The sequence below is a fragment of the Meriones unguiculatus genome, chromosome 1 (genome assembly GCF_030254825.1).
Source record: "Meriones unguiculatus strain TT.TT164.6M chromosome 1, Bangor_MerUng_6.1, whole genome shotgun sequence".
NCBI classification, from domain to species: domain Eukaryota; kingdom Metazoa; phylum Chordata; class Mammalia; order Rodentia; family Muridae; genus Meriones; species Meriones unguiculatus.
Window position 1 is genome coordinate 176,521,693 of NC_083349.1, and position 21,144 is coordinate 176,542,836.

The 21,144-nt window shown below is 46.0% G+C and overlaps 1 protein-coding gene and 2 non-coding genes across 3 annotated transcripts; all 3 read left to right on the top strand.

Annotated features, from left to right (window-relative positions):
• The first annotated feature begins 8,866 nt into the window (after positions 1-8,866).
• Hspa8 (heat shock protein family A (Hsp70) member 8) lies at positions 8,867-12,983 on the top strand. Its single transcript, XM_021643047.2, has 9 exons — positions 8,867-9,025; positions 9,583-9,792; positions 10,025-10,230; positions 10,337-10,489; positions 10,580-11,135; positions 11,341-11,543; positions 11,754-11,952; positions 12,048-12,280; positions 12,550-12,983. The coding sequence occupies exons 2-9, from the start codon at positions 9,588-9,590 to the stop codon at positions 12,733-12,735; spliced, it is 1,941 nt and encodes a 646-aa protein (XP_021498722.1). The 5' UTR covers positions 8,867-9,025; positions 9,583-9,587; the 3' UTR covers positions 12,736-12,983.
• LOC132652037 (small nucleolar RNA SNORD14) lies at positions 11,187-11,272 on the top strand. The gene has a single exon (XR_009589532.1). It is a non-coding gene; the product is annotated as a small nucleolar RNA SNORD14 (small nucleolar RNA).
• LOC132651970 (small nucleolar RNA SNORD14) lies at positions 11,590-11,675 on the top strand. The gene has a single exon (XR_009589494.1). It is a non-coding gene; the product is annotated as a small nucleolar RNA SNORD14 (small nucleolar RNA).
• Positions 12,984-21,144: the final 8,161 nt, after the last annotated feature.

Sequence of the window (21,144 nt, forward strand, 5' to 3'; positions counted from 1 at the left end):
TTACTCTTTCAGGGGCTTCTCTGTCAGCATCTGGAGATAGGATAAGGTCTGCCCAAATGATCTGAGCATGGTGTATCCTACAGCTTTAATCCAAGTTCTCAGCAGGCAGAGACATCGGATCTCTGTGAACTGAGGTTTCCCTGGTCTATGTAGAGAGTTCCAGGCCACCCAAAGCTACACAGTGCGACCCTGTTTCAAAGCAAAAATCAAAACAACAACAATGATCTGTGTAAGATAGTTGCTGTTTGAGTTATGTAAGAAAACACATGTCAAGTGTTTACTGTGTTCTTGCTTCACACACAAAGCCCATAATAAAAGAGCCACAACCAGAACTCTACCAGTTATACAGCAGGCTGTTTTGAATATTCAGTGTGGCTAAATGTTTGCTTTCCTTCATTTCTTTTTTGTGTAGTATAATGAAAGAAAATTCACGTTTAAAATGAAGTAATTTATACTCTGCTACAATTAGGGAGGCAAAAATACTAATATCAGATTGAATCATTCTGGTTTCAATTTTCCCGAAGGAATGCAATAAACATATTCAGGTCTTGGGCAATCAGGCCACATAGTGCAGATTTTAGTCAGGTCATTGGTTCCAGGAGGAGCTGTTTTTCATGAAATTTCCATGCAAAGTCACCATTCTTTGACCCTCAATAACTGTCTTCTTTCTTCTCCCCGCCATCCCCCACCCCCACTCCCACTGGCAGGATATAACTCAGTCTTTGGCTGGCCTCAGGTTCATGTCAAACTTTTTGCCTCTGCCTCCCAAGTTTTGAGATTGTACACAGGAGCCACAGAATATTTTTGGTTTGGTTTGGTTTGGTTTCATTTTGTTTTGAAACAGGGTCTCAATGTAGCCTAGAATTTAGTTTGTAGACCAGGCTGGCCTCACAGAGATCCACCTGTCTCTTTACTCCCAAGTGCTGGTGTGTTAAAGGCGTGTGCTACCACTCCCAGCCCTAAAAGTACATACTGTAAACTAGGTACCAAGGTACAAATCTTTAGTTCCAGTACTAGGTAGACAGGCAGAGGCAAGTGGGTGTCTATGAGGTCTTGGCCACCCTGGACTACATATAGTTCCAGGCCAGTTAAATAGAGACACCCTATCTTAAAAACAATAATAAAAAAATGTGCGGAGATGTCTCAGTGGTTAAAGGCACTGACTGCTCTTCCAGAGGATAGAGGCTCAAATCCCAGCACCCACACGGCAGCTCACAACTGTCAAACTCCAAGATTTGACACTCACACAGATATACATGCAGGCAAAACACCAAATGCATATAAAATAAAAGTAAATTAAAAAGTAAAGAAAATACTTGGAATATACTTGGAAACTCTCACCCAATGTAACTCTTTTTAATGACTTTTTTTATGTTATCTTGTGATGTCTGTGGCCACATATGAACCAGCATATACCTATATAGGTCAGAGGACAAGGCACAAGTGTTGGGTCTGACTTCCTATCATGTGGCTTCTAGTGACAGAACCCAGGCTTAATAGAAAGTGCCTTTAACTACTAAGCCATCTCTTTGGCTTTTTGTTTTGTTTTGTTTTTGAATTCAGTGCTAGAAATTGAACGCAGGGACTCAGAAATGCTAGATAAATGCTGGTTAACATTATCTAGTGACTATCCTGAAAACAACTGAGTTGCCGCAGCTCCTGTTTTTGGAGGAGACTGGCTGTGCATATATGATTGCCTGTGCACATATGTGCTCATGGAAGCCCGAAGCTGATGCCAGTTTGCTCTGGGATCCTCTGTCCCCACCTGCCAAGCTCTGGCATTACAAGACAGCTCATCTTTCCTATGATCTGTGACACCCTGCTTTCCATACCACACAATTCTAACACAAAGCATTTAACTAAATTCTTGACTTAAACTAGATAGAGTGGCACAGGCCTATAATCCCAGCACTCCTCAATGCTGAGGCAGAATCACAAGTATGAGGCCAGTCTTGGCTACACAGCAAGACCTTGTCTCAAAAGTAAGAGCAGAGCAGGATGGAGAGGTGGCTCAGCTCAGCACTGGCTGCACTTTCAGAGGACACCAGTTGGTTCCCACCACTAACATGGCTCACAACTGTCAGTAATTCTTGTTCCAGGGAATCTGAGTTCCTCTGACCTTCACAGCACCAGGCACATGCACGACACACACAATGCATGCATGTAAAACACCCTTAAATGTAAAAAAAAAAAAAAAAAAAAATCCTAAAATAAATAAATAAATACACAAATTTAAACTTCAGCCCCTTAGATAGGAAAAAAAAATAACAGCCTGGGTTCTCTAGGCTGATTTACTTGGTATTTATGGATTATCTAATAAATTATGGTGATTTGAGTAACTTCTTAGGAATTTTCTGTAATTAGCGGTACCACCACACCACTCTTACGAAACAATGACCTATAATGACACAGCAGACCAATAAATACCTGTAAAACCTGCTTGGGCTGGGTCTGGTGGTGCAGGCTTGTAATCAAGCTGCTCACGAAGCTGAGAAAGAACTGAAAGTTGAGCCGGGTGCCATGGCTCGTGCCTATTATCCCAGCACTTGGGAGGTAGAGGCAGGCAGATCTCTGTGAGTTTGAGACCAACCTGGTCTACAAATCAAGTCCAGGAGAGCCAAGGCTACACAGAGGGGGAAGAAAGAAAAAAGTTAAAGGCCAGCCTAATCAGTTTGGTAAGACCTGGTGTCAAAAAAAAAAAAAAAAAAATTACTTTACATCCTTGTTGCAGCCCCATCCCTCCCTTCCCTTCCGGTCTTACCCTCCCTTGTGTCAAAAATTTAAAGATACAGACATATAAGTGACTGCTACCAGAGAATGCATATGCCTCTGTGTGTCATTTTCTTTACGCAGTGTAAATTTGGGGTACCCTGGCCTTTCTGTGCTGCCTGCCTTATTAGACTAGCATTAAGCAGTGAGGGCATAACTGATTCAGATTGTATGCATCATGGGCAAAGATCTAAATGTTCTGACACTCCCAGACTTAAGGACCGAAGGGACAAAAAGGAAAGGAAACAATAGACAAAGGATTTAAAAAATAAAAAAATAAAAAAGTCCTACACACTTCATTTAACTTCTGCAGGTCCGAAGGCTTTGCACTATAGGAAGAGAAATGGAAGTTTTGAGTGTTATGTACCCTTGCGATCACAAAACTCAGGAGGCTGAGGCAGGAGGATTGCTCTGAGTTTAAGACCACAATGGGCTACATGCTGAGTACCAAGCCAATATGGTAAGATCCTGAACAGAAAGAGAGGGAGGCTGAAATTATCTCTCCACACAAGGAAATGCCTGGAATTTAAATTCAGCTATAACTCCAAAGTCCACATTCTTACTGCTCCCCTACAATGCTCACCAACAAAAGATTGTGTGCTCCGTACTGATCCCAGAATATCTCAGGATTCTGAGACACCCTGAAAGCCACACAGTCCAAGCTTCATCTGAATGTGGTTTACTTCCCTTTTCTGTCAATGCTGGGATTTAGATACAGCAAAACACATGTTTTAAAAAGAACAATACTCCAGTCAGACTGAGTTTACATTCTGATTCCAAGCCAAGCCTGGTGGTGCACATCTTTAATCCCCACTTGGGAGGCAGAGGCAGGTGGATCTGTGAGTATGAGGCCAGCCTGGTCTACAAAATGAGTCCAGGATGGCCAGGGCTCCGTTACACAGAGAAAACCCTGACACGAAAAACAAACAGACAAACAAATTCCTGGTTGCAGGAAAGCATGCTTCTCACAGAGGACTTGAAGCAGAAACACAAGAAGAAATGTCTGGTGCCAAGCCCATTCCAGCCTCAAGAAAGTGAACTTCCAGGGATGCCGTGGTCTTCGCGTGGTCTTCGCGTGGTCTTCAGCCAGGCACAGACACTGACAGCAGTCCTGTGTGCTGCCTACTCTGCTGGCCTCAGCAGGCCTCAGGAGGAAGAGAATGCTTACGGAAGGAAGTTCCCTCTGGAGGAGGCAGAGCTAAAAGCACCAAGTCATGACCAGAGGGAAGCCATCCCAATAAACACTTTTTAGATTAAAGAAAGAAAAAAAAAAAAAAAAACAACACTGGATTCCACACTCTGACTTGTGGTTCACCTGTTTAATCATTTAACCTCTCCCCATCTACAAAATGAAAATCAGTGTAATTCCAGCTCCTTAAGCTTTGAGGTAAGTTTTTCACTGCTGTTCCTGAGACTGGGACTCACTATTGGCTCAGACTCAAACCCATCATCTTCTTGCCTCCGCATTTCCAGTGCAGTCATATGCCCCTATACCTGACCTTGTATTAAAAATTAAATGAGTATTATATGCCATACACTTAAAAACAATGCTTAGCCTGTGGCAGTCACACAACAGTATTAAACTATTATTCTATCTCAAGGCAGAGCCCCAGGCGCCAGCCTTCTCCATGACAAGTTTCAAGCACCCAAACCTCGATCTATTTTATTTTTTTTATGGGAAGATCGAGCCTACTGTGGGTAATACCACCTCTGGGCATGTGGTCCTGAGTTCTATGAAAAAAACAAACTGGGCAGCCAGGTGTGGTGATGCACCCTGTAATCCCAGCACTCAGGGAGGCGGGAGGCCGAGGCAGGTGGATCCTTGTGAGTTTGAGGCCAGCCTGGTTTACAAAGCAAGTCCAAGACAGCCAAGACTGCCAGGGGTACACAGAGAAACCCTGTCTCAAAAAACCAAACCCAAACAAACAAAATCAACTGAGCAAGCCGTGGAGAGCACCCAGTAAACAGTGTTCCTCTGCTCTCTGCTTCAGTCCCAACTCCAGGTTCCCGCCTTGAGTTTCTGCCCTGATTCCCCTTTCAATGGACAATAAGCTTTATGAGGGAATAAACTTTCTTCCCGTGCTGCTTCTGGTCGCAGTGTTTGTTTCAGTAAGAGAAAGCATACTAGGACAGAGGGCCTCACTGTATAGACTTGGTTGGCCTCAGACTCGCAATGGTCCTTAGGCTTCTGCCTCCTAAGTGCTGAGATTACAGGTGTGTACAAGCTCCCTGTTTGTTTGTTTGTTTGTTTGTTTGTTTGTTTTGAAAGTGTCAATGGCTAGCCCAAGTTGGCCTAGGACCTAGTGATTGATTTTCCTGTGTCCACTTCCTGAGTGCTGGGGTTATAGGCCTACATCAGTATGCTTGGTTAATACCAGATCTTGAATAATTTAATTTGCTGTTTGAAACCCTGAGCCACTAGAAGCAGAGAAACAACATTCATTTTATCTTCTGCTTTTATTTTGTCAATAATTTAACTTTTTATAGGAGAGGGAGCACTCTGTGAGTGCTCCATGGTGCACATTAGGAGGTCAGAATACAACTCTGTAGGATCAGTTTGATCTTTCTTCCTTTTCATGACTTCCAAGAATCAAATTCATGTCTTCAGGTTTGCAGTGCAAACCCTTACCCACTCAGCTATCTTGCTGGTCTTTTGTGCTTTTGATAGACAGTGAGAACACAGTTCAAATCCTAGAGCACATTTTGAGTGGCCAGAAACAAAAGTTAGTTGTTCTGCTGTTTAAAAACCATTTCTGTGCATGTGTGATGTGGCATGTGCATGCCCGTGAGCTTGCAGAGCTTGGAGTAAGGTGTCGAGCATCACGCTAGACCAGAGTTCCACTGTTAGCCCCCTTCAGACTGGAGTTTAGCAGGCAGTAATCTGATCAGAAGCCCCAGAAATTTATACCTCACCTCCACCTATAACTATAGTCTCAGGAGAGCTGACACCTTCTGGATTCCTTGAGCACCCACACACGGGTGACATTTATTCACACAGTAATAAAATAAATTTTAAAAAATATCCCCATTGTTAGTATTTATATAAAAATGTCATGCACACAACCAATCTTAAATCCAGTGAGGTTTATTGGATGAAGAGAGCGAGGGAAGGAGAGAAAGAGAGACATGGTGGGGGGATGGCCCGACAGAGAGAGGCATGGCGGACAGGTTACTATGTACCTGGCCCAGATGATGTCATGGGACACAGGTACAGACATAGGACGTCGTCAGGACCCTAAAGTTCCCTACGGGAAGGCCGGTTGAATTGCCTGCACAGTGTAACACCCATCCCATTTCCATGCCTTTCATTTTTACTTTGTGGCCCACAGAACTTCATCAAGGCTGCCTTTGTGGGCCCAAGTGTGGAGCTGGAGCAAGGCTTTCTCAGCAGTGGTAACCCAATGAAGACAGACTTCCTCTCTACCACAACCATCAAACCATGTGTTCCGTGGGTGAGGCAGGGCCCCTTGATGGCCTCCCCCATCTGGGACTGAACATTTAGAGGGTCAGTCTTGTTCAGCAACGGCAGCAGCTGACTTCATGAGTGCCACTGCCATGCCATGCCCAGCAACATTTCAAAATTCTTTGCCAATTTTCTTTCTACCCCTTCTTCCCTAGTGCTTCCTGAGTCTTAGAGGTGATATGACGTCCCTTAAAGAGTGAACAGTCAGGAGTGGATTGCTCTTAGCAGTTTGACCAGCCTTGAGTCTCTGTATTAACCACCCTTCTTTGCAGAGGGAAGCTTCTTTGATCAAGGCTGAGACAGCACTAACCTATAACCCCCTGGCCTGCAGATCCTGAAATATCCCCGCCCCCTCTTCCTGGATCTTGATAAGAGAGATTATAGGTTGGCTCCTGAGATGCTTTGGCTGGAATTTTCATCTGATAAAGTGAAGTCTGGAGCCACCAGGATTGCATAAGGGGCGTTAGTAAAGTTTTCCTTGTGAATGGGGTTTCTAGTGAGGTTCCTAGAAAATTGTAGGTTCATGCCTGGGAGAAAAGCATTAAGCAGTTGTTAATTTTGCTGGAATTCTTGTTCTTCCACTTGCAAGAGGCTTCAACGGGATTCCTAGGGGGAGGGGCTTTTTTCTCCTTCTCCCATCCTTAGATTTCCTGTCTTTCTAGCTTGCCTTGCTTTTACTTATTTTGAGACAAGGATGAGTTGCTCATGCTAGCCTTTTTGACTAGGGCAGGACAGGCAGGCTGTGAGCTTTCTTCCTGTTTCAGCCTCTGGAGTAGCAAGGGTCATAGGCCTGCAAAATCCGACCTCCCAAAAAGTACACTTATGAAACAGACTTGGGCCCTTTATTTTAAAATTTTTATTTACAGATTAACTGACAGTCTCATATATTCCAACCTGGATCTAGCAGAATTTTTGATCCTTCCTCTCCCGAGTGGTGACTAAAAGCTTGAACCACCACACCCAGTTACTTTGTAGCTTAAAAAAAAAAAAAAAAAGGAGAGGGTGAGCCTAAGATAAACTAGTTGTGTCTGTCCCTGCTGGTAATGTCTCTGTCTCACTTTTCCTCACGTTTCTAATATGGGGGTAATACATACCTCAGAAAAAAAATTTTCATGACCCAAAAACGTAACATTTTAATGAAAAGTACTGTATTCAAAGGATCTTAGTAAGAGTCAAGGACATCCCCCCCATGAACTCCAAGCCAACATTCCTCTCGAGATACAAATACGGAAAACAAAATTAAACAAAGAAAGCTCCTTTATGGCTTTGTTTCAGCGATTCCTGGTTTTGACAAAGGGTCCCCGGTCTTCTGCTAGCCTTCCTCACACGGTCTGGGGGTGGGGGGGCTTCCAGTTCAAACTAGAAGCTGCAACTAGAAGCTGTCACGGCATTCTTTTAAAAAACCACCTCTGTGTAAGGAGCAAGCGCCCTCCCGGCCATTCGGGAAGACACGTGGAGAGGGCCGGGAGACGGGCTCGGGGTGACAAGGCCCGGAACGCCCTGCCTCCGCGCACTGCAGTCTCTCGGCCCAAGCACCCGCTCCGGTATTGGCTCAGTCACGTTTTCAAGGACTCTGCGCGCTCAGGCGTTGGGTTTTTTGGTAAAAGTCAAGTCAGGAGAGACATTACCTCATGTTGCTGAAAATAAAAAAGGTCGAGATCACTCAAGGACACGGGGCCGCCGGAAACAAGGACTGCCAGTGCCTAGCTCACTCTCGGGGGGGTTGAAATGACCCTTTTGCACATTTATTTCCTAAGCTGAGAGGTTTCTGCTGCAGCGGGGGGGGGGGGGGGGGGGGACAGGGGCCACGCTGTCCCAGCCCCGAGGTGGGGAGGGGGTGCTCGGCCCCGGGGTCGGCCAGGGGGACGGGGACGTTTCCTTCACAGAGGCTGTGTGTGTGTGGGGTCACAGCAAGGATCCTGGGGACATGTGACAGGCCAGGCCCGCCGAGCCTCCGCCCGCACTGGGCTCTGCGGATGGATGTGTTCCATTTTGCGCGAGGACGGCCAAGGAGAACGCGCGGCGGCCCGGCCACCCCCAAGCCAGGCGCCACGGAACGGCGGGCCTAGCAGCGCTCCCCGGTCTCGGGATCGGAAAGCACGGCTGCGCGGAGGCTGAGGCCGGGGGACCGCGGGTCTGAGGGCGAGGGAGCCGGGGCCGCCTGGGGGAGGGGCGCGGCAACCTTCGCAGCCATTTTGTCCTCGCCCCACTTCCGTCTTCTCTTCCCGGACTCCCCCCTCCCTCAGGCTCTTCTCTCCGGCTGCCCCCGGTCCCCAGAGGCCCAGATCGTGGCGAACACGGCTGTGATTGGTCCGTTGCGGATGTACCCGCCCCCCTCCCCGGGCCCTCTTCCGCCCCCTCCCGCCCGCGCGGACGGGCCGCGCATGCGTGCTCGCTGCCGGCTCCTTCCCCTCCCCCGCCAGCCCTGAGTGACAGTGGACTCCCGCGCGCGGGCTCCCGGCGCCCCGCCCTCCCCCTTCCCCCGGGCCGTTCCGAGAGCGGGGGCGAGCGTGAAAGTTCCAGAACGTTGCGGTCGTGCGTCATCGCGAGGGAGGGCGGGACGGGGGCGGGGCCTAGGGGAGCGTTCTGGTCGTTCGTTGGTGGATTCGGAAGTGCCTTGTCTCCCATTGGCTGGGGAGCTATGATAGGCAGCGGGATGGGCGGGATCCTTCTGGAAGGTTCTAAGACAGGGTATAAGAGAGACTGAAGCGGGCGGAAACCGGTCTCATTGAACGCGGTGCCAGCTTTCGGGGTTTTGCGTGGTGTCTCCGCCAGCACAGCCGGGCCTAAACGGTGAGGTGAAGCCTGGGGCTTGGGTCGTTGCGGGGCGCCCTTGTGTGCTGCAGCGGCCGGTGGGGCGCTGGAGCGGCGGGCGCGCTCTAGGCCGCTGTCTCCGGGGACGGGGGATGCACCTGAACGGGAAGATGGGCTGAGGCAGGGCGGCGCCGCCATGGCTTTGAGGCTCCGCGTGGCGGGGGAGGGGAGCCGCAGCGGGCTGGCTGGGCCGCCGCCTTAATGCCGTGTGCGGCTTGGAGGAGCGGGCTTCTGGCAGGCGTCCAAGGGGCAGGCGTTTGAGCGTTTGGAGAAAGGGCGACCCGGCTCCCGCAGTGCGCCGTCCCGGAGGGTGGGGGGGCGCTCCGAGTCGGGGCCACGTGCTCAGCCATTGTCGCAGATCTTCAGCACAGATGGTTCCTTCCTTCAGGGAGGGTCGGCCTCTGCGGGGTTGGCGCTGCCACCCAGACGGCAGCGGTGCTGTCCCGAGCCCTCCGCGTGGCTTTGGGTGATAGGTGCGGCCCGCAGCCTCTAGCTATTGCGGTTTGGGAAAGCCGTCCTGTTTCTTTTTCTTCCAGCAAACATGTCTAAGGGACCTGCAGTTGGCATTGATCTTGGCACCACCTACTCCTGTGTGGGTGTCTTCCAGCATGGAAAGGTGGAAATTATTGCCAATGACCAGGGTAACCGAACCACTCCGAGCTATGTTGCTTTTACGGACACAGAACGTCTAATTGGGGATGCTGCGAAAAACCAGGTTGCAATGAACCCCACCAACACAGTTTTTGGTAAGCCGCCAGCTTTTCTGTCATGGTCGTGAAATTAAGGGGATTGGGCGGCGGGGAATTTGGAGTGGCAAAATGGCTTTTCTATACTACTGCAGTCTGAAAAAAATGTAGTGTGGGCCATTGCTTCCTGCACTGGAGCTTGCACTGGTCTATATTTGGGTCTTTTTTTTGCCATGATAGAGAACACTAAGGTACAATCTCTTTAGCTGGACTATTCATTTCTCTTTTACAGATGCCAAACGTCTGATCGGACGTAGGTTTGATGATGCTGTTGTTCAATCTGATATGAAGCACTGGCCCTTCATGGTGGTGAATGATGCAGGCAGGCCCAAGGTCCAAGTAGAATACAAAGGAGAGACAAAAAGTTTCTACCCAGAGGAAGTGTCCTCTATGGTTCTCACTAAGATGAAGGAAATTGCAGAAGCCTACCTTGGGAAGGTGAGTCTTACTGGTGCTAGCTATGGGATGGTCTTATTTTAGTTGCCTATGTATTCTAGCCAATGCTAGAATTTGCTAATTAAATAATTTGCAATTTATTTCCTAGACTGTTACCAATGCTGTGGTCACAGTGCCAGCTTACTTCAATGACTCTCAGCGACAGGCAACAAAAGATGCTGGAACTATTGCTGGCCTTAATGTACTTCGAATTATCAATGAACCAACTGCTGCTGCTATTGCTTATGGCTTAGATAAGAAGGTAGGTGTTTCAAGTACAATTTTTGGTTCAGGTTAATTTGCATGCCAGAAATCATACCTGCGTGAGCTAGAATATTGTTTCATTTGACAGGTTGGAGCTGAAAGGAACGTGCTGATTTTTGACTTGGGAGGTGGTACTTTTGATGTGTCAATCCTCACAATTGAGGATGGCATTTTTGAAGTGAAATCCACAGCTGGAGACACCCACTTGGGTGGAGAAGACTTTGATAACCGAATGGTCAACCATTTCATTGCTGAGTTTAAACGAAAGCACAAGAAGGACATCAGTGAGAACAAGAGAGCTGTCAGGCGTCTCCGTACTGCCTGTGAACGGGCTAAGCGCACCCTCTCCTCCAGCACCCAGGCCAGTATTGAGATTGATTCTCTCTATGAGGGAATTGACTTCTATACCTCTATTACCCGTGCTCGATTTGAGGAATTGAATGCTGACCTGTTCCGTGGCACACTGGATCCTGTAGAAAAGGCCCTTCGCGATGCCAAACTTGACAAGTCACAGATTCATGACATTGTTCTGGTTGGTGGTTCTACTAGAATCCCCAAGATTCAGAAGCTTCTGCAAGACTTCTTCAACGGGAAAGAACTGAACAAGAGCATTAACCCTGATGAAGCTGTTGCTTATGGTGCAGGTAAATATGGCCCTATGTACATTCTTTTACAGTCCCTGCAAAGTTTACACATCGCTGTGATGATGGATTCCAAAACCATTCGTAGTTTCCACCAGAAATGCTGTGTTGGCTAGTTCCTTCCTTGGATGTCTGAGCGAGTGAACTGTGTTGAAGTGCAATTCAAGTTAGGGTGGGTTTTTCTAACATTTCTTTTTCCCTTTTATAGCTGTCCAGGCAGCCATTTTATCGGGAGACAAGTCTGAGAACGTTCAGGATTTGTTGCTGTTGGATGTCACTCCTCTTTCCCTTGGTATTGAAACTGCTGGTGGAGTCATGACTGTCCTCATCAAGCGTAATACCACCATTCCCACCAAGCAGACTCAGACTTTCACCACCTACTCTGACAACCAGCCTGGTGTGCTCATTCAGGTATGTTCATATAATATTTCTTGGTTTGTATAGACACTGGGAAATCTCGCTGTGATGATGGATTCCAAAACCATTCGTAGTTTCCACCAGAAATACTGTGTTGGCTAGTTCCTTCCTTGGATGTCTGAGCGACTGATATTCCCCTATTTGAGCTTAGAGTGCAGGACTTTATAAAGTTCAGTGTCTCAGTTTTCTATGTCTTTCCTCAAGGTGTATGAAGGTGAAAGGGCCATGACCAAGGATAACAACCTGCTTGGAAAGTTTGAACTCACAGGCATACCTCCAGCACCTCGTGGTGTCCCTCAGATTGAAGTCACTTTTGACATTGATGCCAATGGCATCCTCAATGTTTCTGCTGTAGATAAGAGCACAGGAAAGGAGAACAAGATCACCATCACCAATGACAAGGGTAAGTTTGGGCATAATAGTCTTCTAAATAGAGCCCACTTAAGTCAGTGTGCTTGCTTACCTTTTAAGCTCACCATAATATTGTAATTTAACCAGGACGTTTGAGCAAGGAAGATATTGAGCGTATGGTCCAAGAAGCTGAGAAGTACAAAGCTGAGGATGAGAAGCAGAGAGATAAAGTTTCCTCTAAGAATTCACTGGAGTCCTATGCCTTCAACATGAAAGCTACAGTTGAAGATGAGAAACTTCAAGGCAAAATCAATGATGAGGATAAACAGAAGATTTTAGAAAAGTGTAACGAAATCATCAGTTGGCTGGATAAGAATCAGGTAGGTGTTTTCTGTTGTCAATAAGGGGAAATAGATGTTCAAAACTGTTAGAGGGTCACTATGATGAATGGTCCATAACATTCGCGGTTTCCACCAGAATGTAGAGTGTTGGCAGTTACCTTCCTTGGATGTCTGAGTGGCTCATAGCTAAGGGAGGGAGGGGATCGGGATCCTTTATAATATATGTGTAGGCTTAGTAGACATCCCACCACAGTAAGAGTAGCTGTTCATAGAAAGGTGTTTTGGTAATGGATAATTTTCTCTTGTAGACTGCTGAGAAGGAAGAATTTGAACACCAGCAGAAAGAACTGGAGAAAGTCTGCAACCCCATCATTACCAAGCTGTACCAGAGTGCTGGTGGCATGCCTGGAGGAATGCCTGGCGGCTTCCCTGGTGGAGGAGCACCTCCATCTGGTGGTGCTTCTTCTGGCCCCACCATTGAAGAGGTGGATTAAGTCAGTCCAAGTAGAGGTGTAGCATTGTTCCACAGGGAAACATTTGAAGGACCCAAATTTAGCAAGTTACATGGCAGTTTCAAATTTTAAGCTGCTACAATAAATAACTGGGCATTCTCAATACTTGAACATGGAGAGGAAACAATAACATTGCACTTTATAAGCACTGTATCCTAAATGAAAATGCAATGTCTCTAAAAACAGGTGGAAAATGCAATGTCTAATAAAATATTTAAATTGGCACCAGAGCAGTTGTCTTGACTTGGTTAACTAAGGTATGGGTAATTTTAGCAGGTGTGAGAAGCTTATGCCATCATACCTGGCACCACCTCACAGGTTTAGTGTTAAGCCTTGGGGTTGAGTGACAAGATTTGGTTTTGTATTTTAAGGTATAAAATTCAGAGGCAGGAATTGGGCCGTTCTCTGCCCACTAATCCCGGAAAATGGTCTGTTTCTTTGGTTGCCTCCCTGTCTTGGTTTTCATAGAGATTAGTTGCTGCCACCTAGTGGCCAGCCTTGTTAACAGGTGCATATAGGAAACCAGCCAAGTTTCTTGTTACGGTGCTAATTCCTGTTTCAGAAGCTCTGCAGGCCTGTCTTTGGCTCCTTTATTGGAGTCCAACTACATTTTAATTCCAGTTCCCTAGTGTTGTAATTAAAGGCAGGTACAGCCATTCTGTATTAAAAAGTTGAAGCTTAGGCCACAGCACTTTTCAGGATTTCAGGTGAAAGAACAACTGCTTTAGTTTTAAATACATAGGGTAATAAGGCACTTTTATAAAGATAGGAAAATTTCCTCCTGTGTCATTCAGTATCAGTATTTTGGAACACCACCAAATTAGAATATAGGAATCTTTCTAGCACCTGTGTTCATTTGAAGGCAGATTTGCTTGCAGACTTAGTCCTACAGTTAAAGCTGGTTTCAGTTTTGCCTGGAAAGTGCTAAGGTCACTACCGTCCCAGGTGCTAACTGAAATTTTATTGCTGGTTTTTCCAAAGTAAATGAGCCATAGCAATAACGTTCCCACTACCTTATTTAGTATTTAGTTCAGGCTTATAAAGGAAAAGTCTTGGTTCTGGAAGAGTGGAGCCACAGGCCTGACTTGATTGGAAAGATTGACAATGTTCCTCTGCATGTTATGTGAGCCTTTAGTCCCTGCAGGGGGAGGCATATCTGAGGCCATCCTGGTCTACGCCAGTCTGTCCAGGACAGTAAAAAAATTTGTCCAGCAGATGGCAGTAGCTGATTACAAAGCACTGCCAGGATCCTTGGGGAAGCTATTTGAATTTTTTTTTTTCCTTTTTGAACGGCAGAATCTGCACAACCCGGTGTGTATCCTGGAACTATAGACGCCCTCAGGCTCCTGCTTCTGCCTCCTAAGTATTAGGATTAACAGTGTGGACCACCATGCCCAGCTGAAACACTTATGGGGTTGGAGTGGTGCTTTTTTTCACACATGTGCCTTGTTGGCAGGATGGTAAAGGAGAGGGTAGTGATAGAGCCAGCCCCAAACATCCATGTTCAGGTCCGAGCATGGCATTTTAAGAGCAAGTGCCATGCCCCTGATGGTGGGTAGGGCATGAGTGGAGAGTTCAGTGTGTATGAGGGTAGAAAACGGACAGAAACAAGGGGGTAGGGAGAACAAAGGCTCAGTGATAATGCGCAAGTTCCTGTCTTGCATAACCTTTGAGCTTATACTTCTGAGCTGACCTTTGGAAAGTGCTGGGCACCGTGGTTCAGCTTGACCAGTAGGGTTCAGTCCTTGGACCACATGTGACATGACTACAGGGTAGCACTTACTTGGGAGGGGGAAAGGGGAATGAGAAGTTCAGGGTCAGCCTTGGCTATAACGACCATGTCTCTTAAGAACAGTTTTTATACTGGTTTACTTAAAATTTTTGTCAATATTTTATGTATCTCTACAGAATGATGCAAAACAATTTAGTCAACAAAATATACCATTGTCACTTTTTTAGCCCCACACTCCCTTAGCCTTTCATTTTGAACATTTTGCAGACATAGAAGCATAAAACAAATGGTCTTTTGTGACTGCCTTAACATTTTCCACCAGGTTACTGTAGGGGGAGAGGGGAGAACAAGTGGGAGAGAACTGTTAGAGGAATTGGGAAGACGGAGGAGGAATAGAAATGAAAGTATCTAAGATTAGGGGAGATGTTGAATTCCTGTAATCCAGGAGTTAGGAGGCATGCCCATGTGAACTATTATGGCTATTTAATAACTTTTATGTTTGCATTGGGGCTTAATTCAAACCAAATAGTCCACTCTCAGGAAATACTAGGTGAGACTTGAAGGTCAGCTGCAAGCAAGAAACCAATTGGAAGAACCTTGGGAAGTTCAACAGAAGCTTTTTATTGCTTTAGTATTTTTTGGATTTCTGTCTAGAGACCTGCTGTGCCCTCTAAAGGTGTGCAACACTGAACAAATTACTTCTCTGAAACTACCTGAGAAGTGGAGTTTACAATACCCGACCATAGAATCATCAGGAGAATGGAGTGACCCAGTATGTGCAAAACATTTAGCCCTGTAGCTGGCTCGGGAAGCCCTCAGTAAATGCACTATCATTAGCTGTAGAGTAAACACTATTTGCTAAGGGTGCCGTAAAACTTGTCAAACACACAGAGATAGTTTAAAACAACAAATTTATTGTCTCCAGTGTAGAAAGTGAAAGTCAACTGACGCCAACGTTTGGGCAAGAGCCACACTTGCCAGGGAGGGAATCTTTTGACTTCCCAGTCACCTGGCTGTGGGGCTGTGCTTGTCCATGATTGGTGTGTAAATTTAGCCCTTTGGAAGCACGACCTTAAACATTCACTTTCCAGTCACCTCTGTAAGGACCCTACTTTCAAATATGGAAAGTCGCTCTCTGAGGTTCTGGGATTACCATTCAATGACAGTTCAAGCCACAGCCATCACATTACTGGTTGTCACAGGGAAAGAATCGCCCCAGTTCTTGTGCAAAAGAACGGAAAAGGAACCATAGGACAAAAACCTAAATACCTGTTCTTCAGTGAGCCGGTGTGAAAGGCTTTTGATCGGAGTCTTTCTCTAGAGCTGCCCACCAGCTGTGGAGCTTTTTCTCTTCCTTCTTCCTCATCCCTCCATTGTCCCTCTGGATTCCCAAACAACGCCTAATTCTATTACTTCCAGTGATTTCCCCGTGGATGGCAGTTTATTTCTGTCATCAAGTCTCTGATGAAATCTATAGCCGTGAAATGTTTAGTCCAATCCCAACAAATCGTGTATAGTGTTAACATGTCACAAGCTGCCCGAGCCCTGCATTATGCGGTAATTTGGAAGCGAGAGAAGTGATAATATAAGGCCAGGCTTCCTTTGTGAGCTCGCATTAATGCTGTAGCTGGGGATGTCAATTGACAGCCCATCGATTTGGGCTAATAGTGCATGGAGGGGGCAGAATTGGGGCAAGGCAGGGAATAAAGGATATCGACGTCCAGCCGCCAGGATCCCGGCAGCTTTTAATGTATTATTGCCCTCTTTTAATGCAACTTTCACGTCAACTGCATTTCCTTCTACCAGCCCTGCCTGCTGAGCTGAACTGTGAAGCCAGTGGGGTGCCACCCCCAGAGTGGCTCAGAGTTCCCCAGTATTGATTCTTTGATGCTCTGGGGTGTGAATTATAATTATTTCATTAAGCCCTTTAATGGGTATCAACCATGAACCTTCCCCAGCCCAGGCTGAGGAGGCCAGGGCGAGGTCCACATCATTAATCTATGTTCATCTCATTGCCACCAATTGTCCAACTCTCAACCCTTATTTATTTTTTTTCTCCTATTATCGCGTCTAAGGTTTTAGCTAGAAGCAGGTCGATCTACTCCCAGAGAGGAACTGGAAAGAGGAGCTGGCCGATTTGGGGAGACTTGAGGGGAGGCCGCAGCTGAGCAGACTGCAGAGTTGGCTAGTCCCACTAAGGGATCAGCACTGCCCAGTTCTACTTGGCTTGTGCAGAGAAGTAACACAGGAGCTCTTGGGACAAACCCGGAGAGCTTGCAGCCTAAGTGTCTGTGTCCTGTGTCGTGACTTACTCCATCAGTTTGCTTAGGTCACTCATCACTTGCTAAGGTTTTATGTGTTCAAAGGAATGCCTTGTGCCTTCAAGCAGCTTAGACTCCAGGAAGGGGGAGAGGAATGAAGACACAGATAAATAACAGATATGGGAGAGAGTGTGGAGGGAGTCATGGAACCTAATGAAAGGAAGCCTGGATCCAGACTTGGATAAAGGCTTCCTGGAGAAGCCAGTGCCTGAGGCAGTCCTAAGGAATGAGCAGGGGAAGCTGGAAGAAAGAGGAAGGGCACTCTAGTCAGTGGAGCAGTAGTTGCTGAGATCTAAAAGTAAAGATGAGATTTGGGGTCCTTGAGTAACCTTGGCTTTCCCACCCCACCTTTTCAGAAGTATTGGGTTGAACCTAGGGCATCATACATGGGAAGCAAATGTTCTAACCCTGAGCCCCCAGCCATCCAACCAACTTCATCATCTCCTAATCCACCTCTCTGCTGGTGAGGTTTTTGTGGTTGTTGTTTGAGACAGGGTTTCTCTGTATAACCTTGGCTCTGTCCTGGACTCCCTTTGCCCTTTGTAGACCAGGCTGGGCTCAAACTCAAAGCAACCTGCCTGCCTCTGCCTCCCTGAGTGCTGGGATGACAGGTGTTCACCACCTGGCTTGCTGGTGAGTCTTATCAGAAGCTTCGGGAAAGTTCAGAAACCCTTCATTTGGCATTTCTATCCTTCCTTCAGATAGTTTTTCATGTCTGTCATCACATTTCCTCCTAAGCCAAAACTAAATTGCATTCTAGACCCTCCCTTTCTTTATTTTTGGGTAATTGTTCCTTTGCTTGTTTTTACATGATTGGGTGTTTTGCTTCCTATGTATGCCTATGTACCACATGCATGTCCTGGCACCTGCTGAGTTCAGAGGAGGGTGTTGGAGCTCCTGGTATTGGAGTCAAAGATGGCTGTGAGCCACCATATGGGTGGTGGTAATTGAACCCAGTTCCTCTGCAAAAACACCAAGTGCTCCTAACCACTGAGCCTGGGTAATAGTTTGAGAAGACATCTATAATCTCTCTTTTTTTACATTTCTTCAGTTATGCACAATTATCTCCTTTGGAATATGACCTGACCTTAGGGACAGTTTATAACAGATAGAATGTTGACAAAATGACTGTGAGGACCCCTCCCCCCAAGTCTGGATTATCAAAGCCACATCGGCTCCCACCTGGTTCACTGTAGGAGTCTTCAGTTGCCCCGCAGGAGTCTGCTTTCCCTCATTTGGACAGACCACCCAGCCTCTGGCACCAGACAAGCAAGTGAAGAGTAAACAGGACTCTGTCCCAGCCACTAGCAATCTCTGCTGAGAGACCCAGAGTATGGGCTGTTCAGATGAGCCTAGCCACCCCCGGCCCGGAATCAGAATAAATGATCCTGGAGACACAGGTTTCTGTGCTGTTTGAGGGTAGTTGGTCACACACTAACAGAACTAGGACAGTGTTTGCTAACTAAATTTGGTTCTTTCACATTGTCATTAAGTTCGATCACCAAGCTATTTATAGAAAGCCTTAAGTTAAAATCATGAGCTTCCCTTCCCCAATTTCTTTTCTTTTTCTTTTTGTTTTGTTTTTCAAGATAGAGTTGCTCTGTGTATCCTGGCTGTCCTAGAACTTTGTAGACCAAGCTGGCTTTGAAGTCTCAGAGATCCACCTGCCTCTGCCTCCTGACTTCTGGGATTAAAGGTGTGCACCACCAGGCCCAGCTCCCAATTTCTTTTCAAGTTTTTTTTTTCCAAAATCATTCCAATATGGTTTTTCATATAAATATTAAAAATCAACTTTTAAAATCATTATTATTTTTTTTAGGATTTATTTATTTTGACTTAATGTGTATTGGTGTTTTGCCTATTTGTGAGTCTGTGCATCCTGTACATGTAGTGCCAGCGGAGGCCAGAAGAGGGCGTCAGATCCCCTCGAACTGGAGTTACAGGTGGCTAGTCTCCCCATGTGGGTGCTAATTGAACTCAGGTTCTCTGGAAGAGTACAAAATGTTCCTAACTGCTAAGCCATCTCTCCATTCTCTCATCATGTTTTTTTTTGTTGTTGTTGTTTTTGTTTGTTTGTTTGTTTTTTTATTGGTATATAGTTTATTTTGTGGCTGTTTATGTTGTACATAAAGCCACACGGCCCCAGAAGGGCCTTGCATTCACTATGTACTCGAAGCTGGCCTTGAACTCCTGATTCCTCTGCCTCCACTCTTAAGTGCTGAGAATACAGATCTGTGCTGACAGGTCTGGCGATCGCTCAATTTTTGTTAAAACAGCAGGTTGACTTATGATGATAATGCTATTGATTCCATAGCTCAAAGTGAGTAAAGTGGATGGTTTAATAATATTGGGCCTGAAGACGGTACATCTTTCCACTTGGGCTTCAATAATCTATCAACTGTTAGTTAAACATGAAGAACTCTTGTGTTTCATTTCTTAAATGTGTTCCTAATTATATTGATTTGTTTTGTTTTTGATAACTAACTCATAGGCTGAGCTTGAACTAGTCAGCATCCTCCGATTTCAGCCTCCTGAGTGCTAGGATTACAGGTGTGAGTCACTGTACCTGGCTAATTATATTGTTGTTGGTGCTATCGTAAATGGAATTGCTCTCAACTTTCATTTTCTAGTTATTTATTCTCTTTATGTAAGGATAGCATAGAATTTAAATAGTCACTATATATTGAATGACCTTGCTAGATTCAGTAATCAATCCCAATAGTTGCTTAGAGGACTTTTCTCTCTGCTGTATGCTGTGACCTTCAGGTTTCCCATAGGTGCTGCTGCATGGGTGGGCAGTAAACTGATGCATCCTCAATTTAAAGCATATTTGTTGCACATGGCAGCCTACCCAAGACAGAACTGCAGCAGAGAACTACGAGGGAGGAAGGGGACTAATTCGAGTAAATGAGTAAATGTACGATGTCAGCATTGAAAGCAAATGCCTGGGGCTGGAGAGATGGCTCAGTAGTTAAAAGCGCTGACTGCTTTTGCAGAGGACTCAGGTTCGATTCCTAGTACCTGGGTGTTGGCTCACAAACATCTCTAACCCCAGTTCCAGGGGATCTGATGCTCAATCTGGCCTCTGAGAGGACCAGCCATACATGTGGTGCACAGGCATACATGCAGACCAAATGCCAATGAAACGCATAAAAGACAAGTAAACATATTTAAAGAAAATTTCTGAATTGGAAATAAATACTGAGAAATAAATCTTACAGGTGAGACTAGTTTTTGTTAATTTTCTAGAAGAGTCACCCGAGTTTGTTCAGGTTTTGTTTCGTGTAGCCCAGGCTGGCCTTCAGCTATGTAGACGAGGATGTCTTTGAACTTCTATTCCTTCTGCTTCTACCTCCTAATGTTCCAAGTGTTGGGATTACAAGCATGCACTGCCACACCTAGCTTCAGAAGTCTCTTGGGCTGTGGCTTTTTCTTTTACGTGAAGACTATTGCAAGTTGCAAGAGGTTAAGCATTCTTCTTCCCTATTTCCTACTGAAGTCCTGTGGTACCCTCAAATCATGGCAGCAATCAAAAATGCTCCCATAAATGCACTCATGCATGTCCTCCAGGGGAGTATAGCATTTGAGCTCTCGTTTTGGAGTTGGTGCTGGGCTAAATAAAGCCCTGACTCTGCATCTTTCTGTCTCTGTGGTCACATTACTTTCTCTTTATGGTGGAAATGGATGAGGGTGGACATACCCAGGTCACAAGATTAAATAACAATGTGGTAAGTTAGCTAGCACAGTTTCAAGCACTCACAACTAACTAATAGGTATCAAGCATTTGCTATTGTCTTGAGGGGTAACAGGCCTCTGACTTCAGTACCATCAATAACTCTAATATTCTGTTGTGTAGAATAAGGACGAAATGACTTACATTGAAAGCAATATGGCAGGGACTTGACCTTAGGCAGTCTGATTCCAAAGCCTGCTTGGTAAACCTCGGTGCTATTCTGTCCTAATCATAAAGAGTTTCAGGCAAGGCTCTGTCCTTGCACTACATCAAGATTTTTCCCCCCAAAAAATTTTCTACTGGTGACAAGGATCTTTACCAACCCACTCGTTAGGATGTTAACAATATCCAAGAGGGAGAGAACAGCAGAGGCAAAGTGAGAGACAGTGGGACAGGACTGTTGTATAATAGATGCCTGTGAGATTGAACCATTTCATCTTTCAGGGATGCTCCTTAAACAGGAAGATAAACAACTCATAACTTCAGGGGCCTGGAAGGATGGCTCAGAGGTTGAGAGCACTGGCTGTTCTTCCATAGGTCCTGAGTGCAATTCCCAGCAACCACATGGTGGCTCATAACAGTCTATAATGGGATCTGGTGCCCTC

Bases quoted from the DNA above. Each gene is read 5' to 3' on its own strand.
- Hspa8 (XM_021643047.2), top strand. From the start codon at position 9,588: ATGTCTAAGGGACCTGCAGTTGGCATTGATCTTGGCACCACCTACTCC. The intron at 11,544-11,753 runs GTATGTTCATAT...TCTTTCCTCAAG, and splicing joins AGCCTGGTGTGCTCATTCAG to GTGTATGAAGGTGAAAGGGC. The intron at 12,281-12,549 runs GTAGGTGTTTTC...TTTCTCTTGTAG, and splicing joins GTTGGCTGGATAAGAATCAG to ACTGCTGAGAAGGAAGAATT.